The following is a 13,223-nucleotide window of genomic DNA, read 5'->3' as shown; positions in this document are numbered from 1 at the left end:
ATCATTATTACTGCAGTGGTATTCTTGATTTCCCATCTCCACACTCCAATGTATTTCTTCCTATGTAATTTGGCAATTCAGGACCTCCTGTGTGTCTCTGCCATACTGCCTAAACTGTTGGCCATCACAGTTACAAAGGACACCACCATTTCATTTGCAGGTTGTATTGTGCAAGGCTTTGTTTTTGGTTCATGTATTCTGGCAGAATTCTTCCTACTGACATCCATGGCTTATGATCGCTATGTTGCCATCTGTAACCCCCTACAGTATCCTCTCATTGTGACGAAGAGCATATGTGTGCTACTGGCCAGCACTTCCTGGCTTATTGCCATCTTCAATTCTTTCATATTTGCCTGGTTAGTCTCGAATTTACTATTCTACTCTTCCCAAGAAGTCAATCATTTCTTCTGTGAGATGAAATCTGTGTTGGTACATTCTCGTAGTGACACTGAAACTATCAGGGTTGCAATATTCTGGGAAAGCCTTATACTGGGATTTATTCCATTTATACTAATATTGATCTCTTATTTGTACATCATTTCTGCCATATTAAATATCCATACTTCAGCAGGTAGGCTGAAAATCTTCTCCAGTTGCTCCTCTCATCTCACAATAGTCGTTCTATTCTGTGGCACAACTATAAGCTTCTATGTGAGCCCCGAGACTGAGAACTCACAAGAGCAAAAGAAGTTTCTTTCTCTGCTGTACACTGCTCTGGTTCCCATGCTAAACCCACTAGTCTACAGTCTGAGGAACCAAGATGTTGGTAGAGCCATTAGAACATTCTTCCAAATGTAAGTTTAAAAAGCAGACTAGAAATATCTTTCAATTGTATTTTAACAGTTTGCCAGTAATATAACTTCATATTTGCGTTCTTGTTTTCACAAGTAAGAATTCCTTTGCTATGTTCTACATTCTATAATATTTATTCATACATTAACTCTTCCTGAGGGATAAATATTGCTGTGCTTCTCTCATTTGTACTCTAACAATACAGCCTCTGTGTGAGGCTCAGTAAGGATTGCCGTGGTGAAGGAGCTCTTGAAGAAGGAGATTGACTCCATACTTTTGCTAGGATCACAGTACATTTTCAGTAGCTTTTGTGCAATACATTGAACTGTCATTGCCATTTTTAAATGAGAAGGAAAGGTAAAAACTAAGTAAGCTTTATCAGAAAGGTCTATGTAAATACAGCCATAAGCACTCACAGAAATGCTGCACTGAGTTCTCTGTCAAAAGAAACAGGATTTGTTGTCTCTTTGTTTTCCTGTGCCAGAAACACACAGCTCTCTCCCATCTCTTGCTCCCCCCTCCCTCAAGAATCTTCAAGAACTCCCTCCCCCCCGTTAGGAATGTGGATCTGAGCCAATCAGCAGGAAGCTTCCTCATAGACTTACTAACTGAGCATGTACACCGGTCTTGGTCTTGGTGCAGGAGTAAGACATTATGGGAACTTTCTTTACTGAGCTCAGCTTTTTTTTCCTGTGAGGCTTCTGATCATCTGAACAGGTGAAATATGGGGAGACTTAAGGGCACTATTGAGAGAACTGAAGGTATGCCTGAAGGTAGCCTTTCCTTCTCCTTTAAATATCTTATATTGGACTTATAGTCCTTGTTAAGCACCTGGCATATCGAATAGAGCTCAACCCACTTACACAGGGAATCATTTAACTGTGTATGAGGATTTATGTATTTTAGCCGCAGTAAAAGGTTCTTGGAGACAAGACCAGCCAACAGCGCCGGATTTCTAAATGACGCGCCCCGAGGCCGCCCCCATTCGGCGCCCCCTACCGCCCCCACCCGCAGTACGAGCGCGCATGCGCAAACCACCTCCTCCTCCCCTGCCGCCGCGCTGACGCGCATGCGCATGCGCCAAAGTTAAAACTCCCATACGGAGCAGTGGGGAGAGGTCCCCATTGCTCCGTATGGGAGCAAAATTTTAAAAATTTGCGTGCGGCGGGGCGGCATGCCGCCCCTATGTTTATGCCGCCCTAGGCCCGGGCCTTTGTGGCCTCGCCACAAATCCGGGCCTGCCAGCCAAGCACGGATGATGTTATGAATACTTACTCCACTAGTAACATGTATTTTTGTTTTGTAAGGAGTTTTTGACTACTATTAAGGGGGTTCAGGTCTTTTTGATTTCAGTCTACACTAGCTTGACCAAATACCCTTTTGTGTTAAAGTGATACTGACAGTAAAATAAAACATTTGATTAAATGATTCTACCTCCAAAATGACCTATAACACATGTTGACCATTTTCTATGGAAAGCGCTTGTTTTCTTAATAAACGCTTCTTAAGATCCAGGAGCCGACTGTCAGCCAAGCACGACTGTCTCTATTAAGCCTGTCAGTCAAAGCAGGAGCAGGGCTGACGTCAGTCTCACAAAGATCCTCCTCCTTTCCTTTTCCCTTACTTTGAGAAGCGTCATCAATCATGTGACCCTGCCGTGATCTTGGTGTCTTCTCTCGAGACTTCACACTGCCAAGTGCTGACTGCCTGTGAGTATACTGCCTCTGACTAATTCTACCGTCCTGACTGTGTGCTGCTCTGTCTCTCTCCCTCCCTCCCTTCCTCCCTCCCCCCCTTCTCCCACCAAGATTTGTCTTTTACACATACGAGCTTTTTCTGATGTCTGCCTGCATAACCCCCCCCCCTCCCCCTCTACACACAGACGCTGGGAGGGAGCTGTATTATGCAAGGGGAAGCTAAGAGAACGCTGGGAGGGAGCTGTATCATGCAAGGGGAAGCTAAGAGAACGCTGGGAGGGAGCTGTATCATGCAAGGGGAAGCTAAGAGGGAGCTGGGAGGGAGCTGTATTATGCAAGGGGAAGCTAAGAGAACGCTGGGAGGGAGCTGTATCATGCAAGGGGAAGCTAAGAGGGAGCTGGGAGGGAGCTGTATCATGCAAGGGGAAGCTAAGAGGGAGCTGGGAGGGAGCTGTATCATGCAAGGGGAAGCTAAGAGAACGCTGGGAGGGAGCTGTATTATGCAAGGGGAAGCTAAGAGGGAGCTGGGAGGGAGCTGTATCATGCAAGGGGAAGCTAAGAGAACGCTGGGAGGGAGCTGTATCATGCAAGGGGAAGCTAAGAGGGAGCTGGGAGGGAGCTGTATCATGCAAGGGGAAGCTAAGAGGGAGCTGGGAGGGAGCTGTATTATGCAAGGGGAAGCTAAGAGAACGCTGGGAGGGAGCTGTATCATGCAAGGGGAAGCTAAGAGGGAGCTGGGAGGGAGCTGTATCATGCAAGGGGAAGCTAAGAGGGAGCTGGGAGGGAGCTGTATTATGCAAGGGGAAGCTAAGAGAACGCTGGGAGGGAGCTGTATCATGCAAGGGGAAGCTAAGAGGGAGCTGGGAGGGAGCTGTATCATGCAAGGGGAAGCTAAGAGGGAGCTGGGAGGGAGCTGTATCATGCAAGGGGAAGCTAAGAGAACGCTGGGAGGGAGCTGTATTATGCAAGGGGAAGCTAAGAGGGAGCTGGGAGGGAGCTGTATCATGCAAGGGGAAGCTAAGAGGGAGCTGGGAGGGAGCTGTATTATGCAAGGGGAAGCTAAGAGAACGCTGGGAGGGAGCTGTATCATGCAAGGGGAAGCTAAGAGAACGCTGGGAGGGAGCTGTATCATGCAAGGGGAAGCTAAGAGGGAGCTGGGAGGGAGCTGTATCATGCAAGGGGAAGCTAAGAGGGAGCTGGGAGGGAGCTGTATCATGCAAGGGGAAGCTAAGAGAACGCTGGGAGGGAGCTGTATCATGCAAGGGGAAGCTAAGAGGGAGCTGGGAGGGAGCTGTATCATGCAAGGGGAAGCTAAGAGGGAGCTGGGAGGGAGCTGTATCATGCAAGGGGAAGCTAAGAGAACGCTGGGAGGGAGCTGTATTATGCAAGGGGAAGCTAAGAGGGAGCTGGGAGGGAGCTGTATTATGCAAGGGGAAGCTAAGAGAACGCTGGGAGGGAGCTGTATCATGCAAGGGGAAGCTAAGAGGGAGCTGGGAGGGAGCTGTATCATGCAAGGGGAAGCTAAGAGGGAGCTGGGAGGGAGCTGTATCATGCAAGGGGAAGCTAAGAGGGAGCTGGGAGGGAGCTGTATCATGCAAGGGGAAGCTAAGAGAACGCTGGGAGGGAGCTGTATTATGCAAGGGGAAGCTAAGAGGGAGCTGGGAGGGAGCTGTATCATGCAAGGGGAAGCTAAGAGGGAGCTGGGAGGGAGCTGTATCATGCAAGGGGAAGCTAAGAGGGAGCTGGGAGGGAGCTGTATTATGCAAGGGGAAGCTAAGAGGGAGCTGTATTATGCAAGGGGAAACTAAGAACGCTGGGAGGGAGCTGTATTATGCAAGGGGAAACTAAGAACGCTGGGAGGGAGCTGTATCATGCAAGGGGAAGCTAAGAACGCTGGGAGGGAGCTGTATCATGCAAGGGGAAGCTAAGAGGGAGCTGTATTATGCAAGGGGAAGCTAAGAGGGAGCTGTATTATGCAAGGGGAAGCTGGAGGATACTGTGGAAGACGCTAGGAGGGAGCTGGAGGGGGGCAAACGTAGTTCCTGGTCTTGTTAGTTAAAATAAAAATTGCAAATGTCGTTATAGCAATAAAACTAGTACAGGTATTGGACACCTTATCCAGAAACCAGTTATCCACACATTTCAAAATAACATAAAGGCCAGTTCCCATAGATTACAATTTAATCAAATAAATCCTTTTTCTCTAATAATAAAACAGTACATTGTACTTGATCCCAACTAAGATATAATTACCCCTTATTGGGGGCAGAACAGCCCTATTGGGTTTATTTAATGGTTAAATGATTCCCTTTTCTCTGTAATAATAAAACAGTACCTGTACTTGATCCCAACTAAGATATAATTACCCCTTATTGGGGCAGAACAGCCCTATTGGGTTTATTTAATGGTTAAATGATTCCCTTTTCTCTGTAATAATAAAACAGTACCTGTACTTGATCCCAACTAAGATATAATTACCCCTTATTGGGGGCAGAACAGCCCTATTGGGTTTATTTAATGGTTAAATGATTCCCTTTTCTCTGTAATAATAAAACAGTACCTGTACTTGATCCCAACTAAGATATAATTAATCCTTATTGAAGCGAAAACATCATTCTATGTTTAATTACTCTTTATAAAAAAAATTTTTATTACACTTGTTAGCACATGCAAATTATGGAAAGACCGCTTATCTATAAAACCCCATGTGCTGCGCATTCTGGATAACAGGTTCCATACCTGGATATACTTATGCCTGAAAATTATTCACAGGCTAAATTAAAAAGTTATTGCTTAGTAAATGGTTTATATGTAAAGTCTAAATAACCATTTAGATTTTAGAATTTGGATTATATGATGATGATGATGATTACCATAGGTAAGTATTGATTTCAAGAAGTTTATTTACAAGCAGTACCTGAGAATTATCTGTGGACGACTAAGCTACCTGGGGGCATAACCCTTTGGGCAGTGGCACATAGGGGGGGAAATAGTAGCTATTGCGGGTAACTACTCTCCCTGACATAGCCGGTGGGATGTAATACGCGTCAGTTTGGCTTTCCAAGGTTACCTGAAGTTGCCTTTTAATAATGTACGCGGGCAACTATTCCCCCCCCCCCCATGTGCCGCTTGCCCTTGAACTACATTTTTGTACTTCATCACATTAGGGTTTCCTTACGTAAAACAAGCTAATAAAGGATGAATTCACTTGAACTTAATTTAGTATTCATTCTATTCACTTTTCTTTATAATTTTTTAAAAGGTACCTACGCATGACCGGTTACAGAACTTTTACAGTTTGGGTACATGACTTCCTGGGGAAAAAAAACCGGAGACCGATTCCCTCTTGTGTTGTCACAGCTATACGCACAGCTTTCCCGGATTCCCACAATCTGTATCGTGGTTTTATCCCTTTGGAGGATTATGCTGCAGTTAATATGGCTCAAGACTTGGACTTTGTATTATTGTAGTACCTTTTACAAATCCTTTTCCCGTGTGTTTTGTAATAAAAATTATATATTTGCAAAATATAAACTAAAAGGGCCCTGCTTTTTCAAAGCCTACTGAAACAATAAAAGTGATTTTGTTTTCAAAAATGTTTATTTTTCTGTTTCTATAATCTTTATCTCAGATATGTTTCATGGCACTAACTAATTTCAACTTTTGATACATAGCAAAATTTCTCCAAATAAATCTGGATCTAGCTGTTCAGATTTCCAAAATATAAAAATCAAAATGTCTAAACATAACAAAACTTTTTAAAACAATAAATTTTTTAAAACCGCACTTCCAATCAACATACAATTGGATTTTGAACATTGGTTTATCTGTATCAAAGTATTGAATTTTAGTATATTCTGTTACAAGGAGACTTGTAAGTCATCACTGATACCAAAGATCCAAACATAGTATCAGAACCTTGATTGATGTTCTGCCACTGCAGATGCTTTATCTGGTTTCTCAACAGTTGCTAGATTTCTGGGCAAAGTGTCTGTCACAGACTCATATGTGGTAAGTAAATTCCCTTCCACAATATTTAACAGGTCTTCCATAAGATGGAAAAGGTGTTCATTTGATGTTTTTTCATAAATTGTACGAACAACCCACCGTTTTCTGGATCGTGGGAAGACTAGGCTTGTACGCTTTTCCCCCACTTGTGCTCCGCCTGTGGTTTGGCGTTTTACAACAGCCTGCTGCCTGTTAGTGTTGAAATTATGAGAGAGGACTGCGAGAGACGTTCTAGCTACCATAGAATCCATTGTAAAATGGATGCGTTTTGTCCTAAATTTTAACATCTTGGAATGGTAGCATTCCAACATTCCTGTGTGACAGTTGTTCACCAATCTTTGTAAGTCACCTATAAGTATCGGATTGGTAACTATATCTGTTAGTTGTAGATAGGCTGCACTGTCTTTTAGAAGCCACTCTTTGGATTCTGATTGCTCTTTTGATAATCTGCCATGGGAGCATTTGAAGTATTTTCTACTTCCTCTCCATCTGTGCTGGTTGACTGTGTGGTGAAGAACTGAGACCCACATTTCCCTCAGCAGTTCTTCATCTCCCTGACAGTTTCGAACACACCACCAGAAATGTCGAATTATTGACTCAACCCAAAGGCCTAAATCCTTGCATTGCTTACGTTTGCTAGCTGCTATAATTTTTTTTCGGATGTTCTTAGCATAATGCCAAATGTCTAGTTGATGATTTATGGTGTATTTGTCACTTTCCAATGTTTTTTTTATACTGGGGTGCTTGTCTGTTGCAACTACACACACATCAATACCTTCTTGGATTATTCTGTCAAGGCATCTTTGAAATGCTACGTTTTCCATGGCATTGGAGGAAGATGTTTCACTTCGCTGCACTATTTCAAAGTCCACGATTTTATTAGTGGCAAGATCACTGAAGCTATAGGTGCAATATTTTGCTGTGAAACCGGGGCTATCACACTGGCCATCACCAGCAAGTGCAACAGGGTGCTTTCCAATGTTCTCTCTTATTAGCTTACGCTCTTTTTCCCAGAAATGATGAACACTTTTGAATAAAAATTTTCGTTGATAACGAAAAAATGTTCTTTGGGAAATCTGTTGCACCCCTAAAATATCTAAAAATTCATGAATCCTGTTAATGTTGCACCCGGTGAATAGAACTGCAGCAGCTAATAATATGTTTCCGGTGCTGTAATTATTTACTTTTGGCTGACTTTCAAACAATTTGAAACGATGGCCAACCGCACAATATCCGGTAACAGTCAAATAGGACCCTTCTGTAATTTTTCTAAAGCGGGTCACAAGGCAGTTACATTCAGAAGCCTGACATTGGACTTTATAAAATAAACTATCCAAGCACGTTTCAAACACAATAAATTTACGGTCTTCAATGGAGGATTTTTTTACATCGGGTACCCTGGATTCTAAAGTAGAATCAAGTTCATCTACAGAAATGTGTTCCAGGGTGTCTTTCCCTACAATAAAATCTGAATCGTTCGGGTCATAAAGATTGGAAATGTCACTGACAAATAGGTCATCTGTATCCAGATTTTCAGTATTTAGTGAACTGTCATGTTCTAACTGTAAATTGGACATGGGATCTGTGGGTTTAATAGGCGTAACCGTGGTTGGTATTGATGCATGCTTGTCTATGTGACTTTTTATTGGAGTTGACTGTAAAAAAGTATAATTGTGATCCTTTCCTACAGCTTCAGGTTCTGCCTGTGTCCATTGAAATTCAGGGACTTGTGTTCCCTGGTCTGCACAAACATTATCAGTTTGAGTGGATGCCTCAATTAGGATTTTTTTTGACTTATTACTACGTTTACGCTTGGAAGGCCCGGCTACAGGCTGATTAGTTTCTGTTCCAGATGACTCTTCCAATGAACAGGTTGAAGAACTATAACTATGCCTCTGGAATGAGTCATGTCCAAACAATGTTGGAACTGCAGAAGGAAGAAGGACCTTTTTATCACCTTTAATGAGATAACTGTCATCTGTAAAGTGTTTAGAACAGATCCTATAGTTATCATTTTTTTTTGTTTGCATTATTTTCTGGGACAAAACTTCAATGTCCTCAGCTGAATATTGTTGCGTTTTTGCAAGCCATTCTTTAATCCTAGAAAAGTTTTTCGGAAAAACATGAAGAATCACGTTTTCCTTTACTTTTTTTCTACCGGTCCAGCTATGGCACTGTTTAACTATGCAGCAAGGCATTATCCTGAAAAAAGATAAGCATTTTTTTTTCAGTGAATGCAAATAAAAATTTATTTGAAACTAATACAACATTTAAATCTAATAGTGTCTTCCAATACAGATAATCTACCTATAATAATGTATGCATGTATGTATATCTTAATTTATACAGTGCATATACGGTCTGCTTTTCTATGCCTGCGTTATTTATGCGGGTTTGCTCTTATGGCAAGGGCATATGGGGCAGATTGTCAGCCAGAGGATAAGAGCAAGACTTGCCATTTTTTGGCATATATTGCCTGCAATGCTTTGGGGTACAACTCACTGTAGGAGCTGCTGCTTATTATTTAACTTGATGAAAATTAAGCCATGTTGAGTATTATACCTGTATAGTAGTATACCAGTACAGTATGGCTCTTGTGGAATAGTAGTGTTATACCAGTATAGTATGGCTCTCGTGGTATGGTAGTATTATACCAGTATAGTAGAATTATACAATTGTAGATTGGCTCTCCTGTTATAGAAGTATTATACCTGTATAGTATGGCTCTTGTGGTATATTAGTATTATACCAGTATAGTATTATACCAGTATAGTATAGCTCTCATGGTATGGTAGTATTATACCAGTATAGTAGAATTATACCAGTATAGTATGGCTCTCATGGTAAAGTAGTATTATAGCAGTATAGTAGTGTTATACCAGTATAGTATGGCTCTCGTGGTATGGTAGTATTATACCAGTATAGTAGAATTATACCAGTATAGTATAGCTCTCATGGTATGGTAGTATTATACCAGTATAGTAGAATTATACCAGTATAGTATGGCTCTCATGGTAAAGTAGTATTATAGCAGTATAGTAGTGTTATACCAGTATAGTATGGCTCTCGTGGTATGGTAGTATTATACCAGTATAGTAGTATTATACAATTATAGATTGGCTCTCCTGTTATAGAAGTATTATACCTGTATAGTATGGCTCTTGTGGTATAGTAGTATTATACCAGTATAGTATTATACCAGTATAGTATAGCTCTCATGGTATGGTAGTATTATACCAGTATAGTATTATACCAGTATAGTATAGCTCTCATGGTAAAGCAGTATTATAGCAGTATAGTAGTGTTATACCAGTATAGTATGGCTCTCGTGGTAAAGTAGTATTATAGCAGTATAGTAGAATTATACCAGTATAGTATGGCTCTCGTGGTAAAGCAGTATTATAGCAGTATAGTAGTGTTATACCAGTTTAGTATGGCTCTCGTGGTAAAGTAGTATTATAGCAGTATAGTAGAATTATACCAGTATAGTATGGCTCTCGTGGTAAAGCAGTATTATAGCAGTATAGTAGTGTTATACCAGTTTAGTATGGCTCTCGTGGTAAAGTAGTATTATAGCAGTATAGTAGAATTATACCAGTATAGTATGGCTCTCGTGGTAAAGCAGTATTATAGCAGTATAGTAGTGTTATACCAGTATAGTATGGCTCTCGTGGTAAAGTAGTATTATAGCAGTATAGTAGAATTATACCAGTATAGTATGGCTCTCGTGGTAAAGCAGTATTATAGCAGTATAGTAGTGTTATACCAGTATAGTATGGCTCTCATGATATGGTAGTATTATACCAGTATAGTAGAATTATACCAGTATAGTATGGCTCTCATGGTAAAGTAGTATTATAGCAGTATAGTAGTGTTATACCAGTTTAGTGTGGCTCTCGTGGTATGGTAGCATTATACCTGTTATAGAAGTATTATATCTGTTTAGTATTGCTGTTTAGTATTGATTGATTACTATAGTATTATATATACTAGTAATACCAGTATACCAGCAAATTATATAATCTTATATTATTTTATATATATGTTATTGTGGTGGCAGTACTGTTATAGCCATACTACCATATTGTTTTAATTTGTTACATGGTCCCTCTTTGTTATTTATTTATTATTTTATTATAGTGGAATAGTGAATATTCTGTATTTTGGGTGCCACTGGTACTTACTTGCCGTATTCCTGAGTGATTAATGCGATTTTCGCATATAAACACTCAAAGCGTGTGCTGCTGCAGTCAAAACAGGCATAGGACTGAACTAGAAGCGTCTGAGCGCTTGTTACTAAGCGCCGACGTGCGCGATGACGTCACCGATGACGTCATCGCGCACTGAAGCAAGAGAGGGCAACGCTGGACCGTCGCCGATTGGTTGAAAGGTGAGAGTTTTTTTTTATTGCAGGGGCGGCGTTCCAGGAAGCCAGAAGGGAAGAAAGAAGATGGCGGCGTCGTGGGACTCACAGTCAGAAGGTGGCGACAGAGGAGCAGCTGGACTGAGGGATTTTTTTCCCCAGCGTTTCAGAAGCTAACATGTGAGTATATAACATGCCCAGAAAAAAAAAAAAAAATCACACCATGTCAGAATCGCTTTAACAGTGGAAGCAGGTCAGATCTATACAAACATTCTCCTCAAGAGTTCATGTCTCTCAATTTAAATATTATAAAAAAAAAATTGTCCAAAAATAGAGGCATGTGTTTCAATGTACAAAAGGGCCATAGGGAAAGAACTGACGAACAGAAGAAGACAGGTGAAAAGAGAGTTAGAGAGAGCTAGAGAGTTAAAACTGGCTTGGATTTGAGAAAGGAAGGAGAAAGAGGGGGGGGGAGGCAAACAAAATAGAGGGGGGCAGGGGAACGCAGCACAAAGAATGCTTGGAGAAAAAAGAAAGAAGGTATAGCGGGGCATCTAATTATATGATGTGAGAAAACAAAAGGAAGGGAGAAGGTGTTGGGTGAAAAGAAAAGGAGGAAAGGAGAAAAGTCAAATGTGATAGAAGAAATTTCATGGGGTCCATTTTGTAGACAATTTATTAAAGGTAAGAAGGCAGTAATTCGCCTTATTGTGGGTTTGCATACTGTATAATGCATTGTAACTGTCAAATTAAGTGAAATTAGAAGTTGAAGTGTTCTTCTTGCACATAACAAAATGAAACATTTATTAACATTGTAACCCTATTTTGGCTACGGTTGTACTTTTAACACGCAATCACCTGCGTGTGGCGCTACAGGAGCCCTGAGCCCCCGCTTATTATGGGGGACAGGTGTAATATAAATGAATGGCGTGCCTCCACCCAGGGTAGGTATAGGTAGAACTATATGTCTCCTCCCTGGGAAAACTCTATGAGGTCCTCCTTGGACCCGGACTCCCAGCAACTCCCAGTACCTTGCCCCTCCCTTGGGGTAGCTGCTTACCAGGCAGTTGAGGATCCTCAGTATATGAACCACCAAGACACTGGTTAAAATGGTGAACCAGATGAACTTGTTTATTGATGCAGGCAGAACACTTCAGAGGATGTCACACAGACGGCTCAAGTCACACACTCTCTCTTTGGGCTACCCCCGGTACTCCCGCCGGATTCTTCCACCTAGGAACTCACCCCGGTCCACGCGTAGGGCCCCTTCACTGGGAACACTCCCAGGTGCTGACTTGGCTCCTCTTATAACACACTACAGGCCCTTAACTCCAGCCATGAGTGCTGGGGGGTCTTAACCCCTCTCTCTCCTGTTGGGGCTATTGCTACCCGTTCTCTCTATCCTGCCTGTCACTCCTAGAGTGACCTGTTACAGTACCTCCTGTACTAGAACACAAGCCTGTTATACGCTTCTTTACAAGAAGCAGTCCCAGGACGAAGACCTGCTGAAACTGGGAGTCATTCCCTTTTATACTTTTAGCACAGCGACATCTAGTGGTGGCTGTTAACTTGCAGGGAAACTCCCTTTTCACACATAAACACCCAGGACCACCTTTAGGTGTCCAAATCTCATAAGGCCACCCTCATGGTGCCTGTCTAAAGGGGAACTAATCCTGGAGGGGCCCAATTCTTTGGGGTCCCTACAACATTAAAAGAGTTTTTCATGAAACTACTAATTTAATCAGGTTCTGTAAGGGGTTATCCTTAAATAGTCAAAGCTAGTTAGCAGCTTTCTCAAACAACCTGATTTTTTATATGGAAATATAAAATTATCGCCTATGTAGGCCACATGAATATCAACAATTGTAGTGGTATTGTAATAGTAGTCACTTTGTTGTATGGAACAATATGTCAGGGCAGAAGCCATTTTGCTTAGACAGCCATTGCTGCTCGCTTATAGCCACTGAGATACAGATGGAGCAAACTCTATCTAGATATTTGTCTCAGATGTGTTTATATGTCCCACCATGTCACTCAATGTAAATATATTATCATTATGTCTTCTTTTTATTTCAATATATTTTTTATTTCAAATTAAGCGTAAAACATACAGGCTACTATACAGATATCATAGTGTGTACAGAGAAGTGAAATCGTAATGTAATGAAGCTTTATGATAAAATAAAGATTGTGCACGTTGATTTGTCAGTAGTCTGAAGGCATACTATAGGGGGGCAGAGGGGTACCCTTGGGGGGGCCACTCTGGGTCCCTTTCTTTTGTATTCTTAAAACAGGTTAACTTTAACTATATACAATGGAAAGGTTGTATTGCTTTGGGTTTTGTTAAGGGGGGTGTTGGCCTA

General features: G+C 41.6%; 1 protein-coding gene and 1 long non-coding RNA gene across 2 annotated transcripts; both read left to right on the top strand.

Moving 5' to 3' along the window:
- Positions 1-225: 225 nt before the first annotated feature.
- LOC116409545 (olfactory receptor 2A12-like) lies at positions 226-798 on the top strand. The gene has a single exon (XM_031898222.1). The coding sequence runs from the start codon at positions 226-228 to the stop codon at positions 796-798; it is 573 nt and encodes a 190-aa protein (XP_031754082.1).
- A 1,434-nt stretch (positions 799-2,232) lies between these two features.
- Positions 2,233-6,085, top strand: LOC101732064. Its single transcript, XR_208404.3, has 2 exons — positions 2,233-2,501; positions 5,752-6,085. It is a non-coding gene; the product is annotated as an uncharacterized LOC101732064 (long non-coding RNA).
- The last annotated feature ends 7,138 nt before the right edge of the window (positions 6,086-13,223 follow it).

Source organism: Xenopus tropicalis, chromosome 3, assembly GCF_000004195.4.
Source record: "Xenopus tropicalis strain Nigerian chromosome 3, UCB_Xtro_10.0, whole genome shotgun sequence".
Taxonomy (NCBI): domain Eukaryota; kingdom Metazoa; phylum Chordata; class Amphibia; order Anura; family Pipidae; genus Xenopus; species Xenopus tropicalis.
This window is presented reverse-complemented; position numbering and strand designations above follow the sequence as displayed.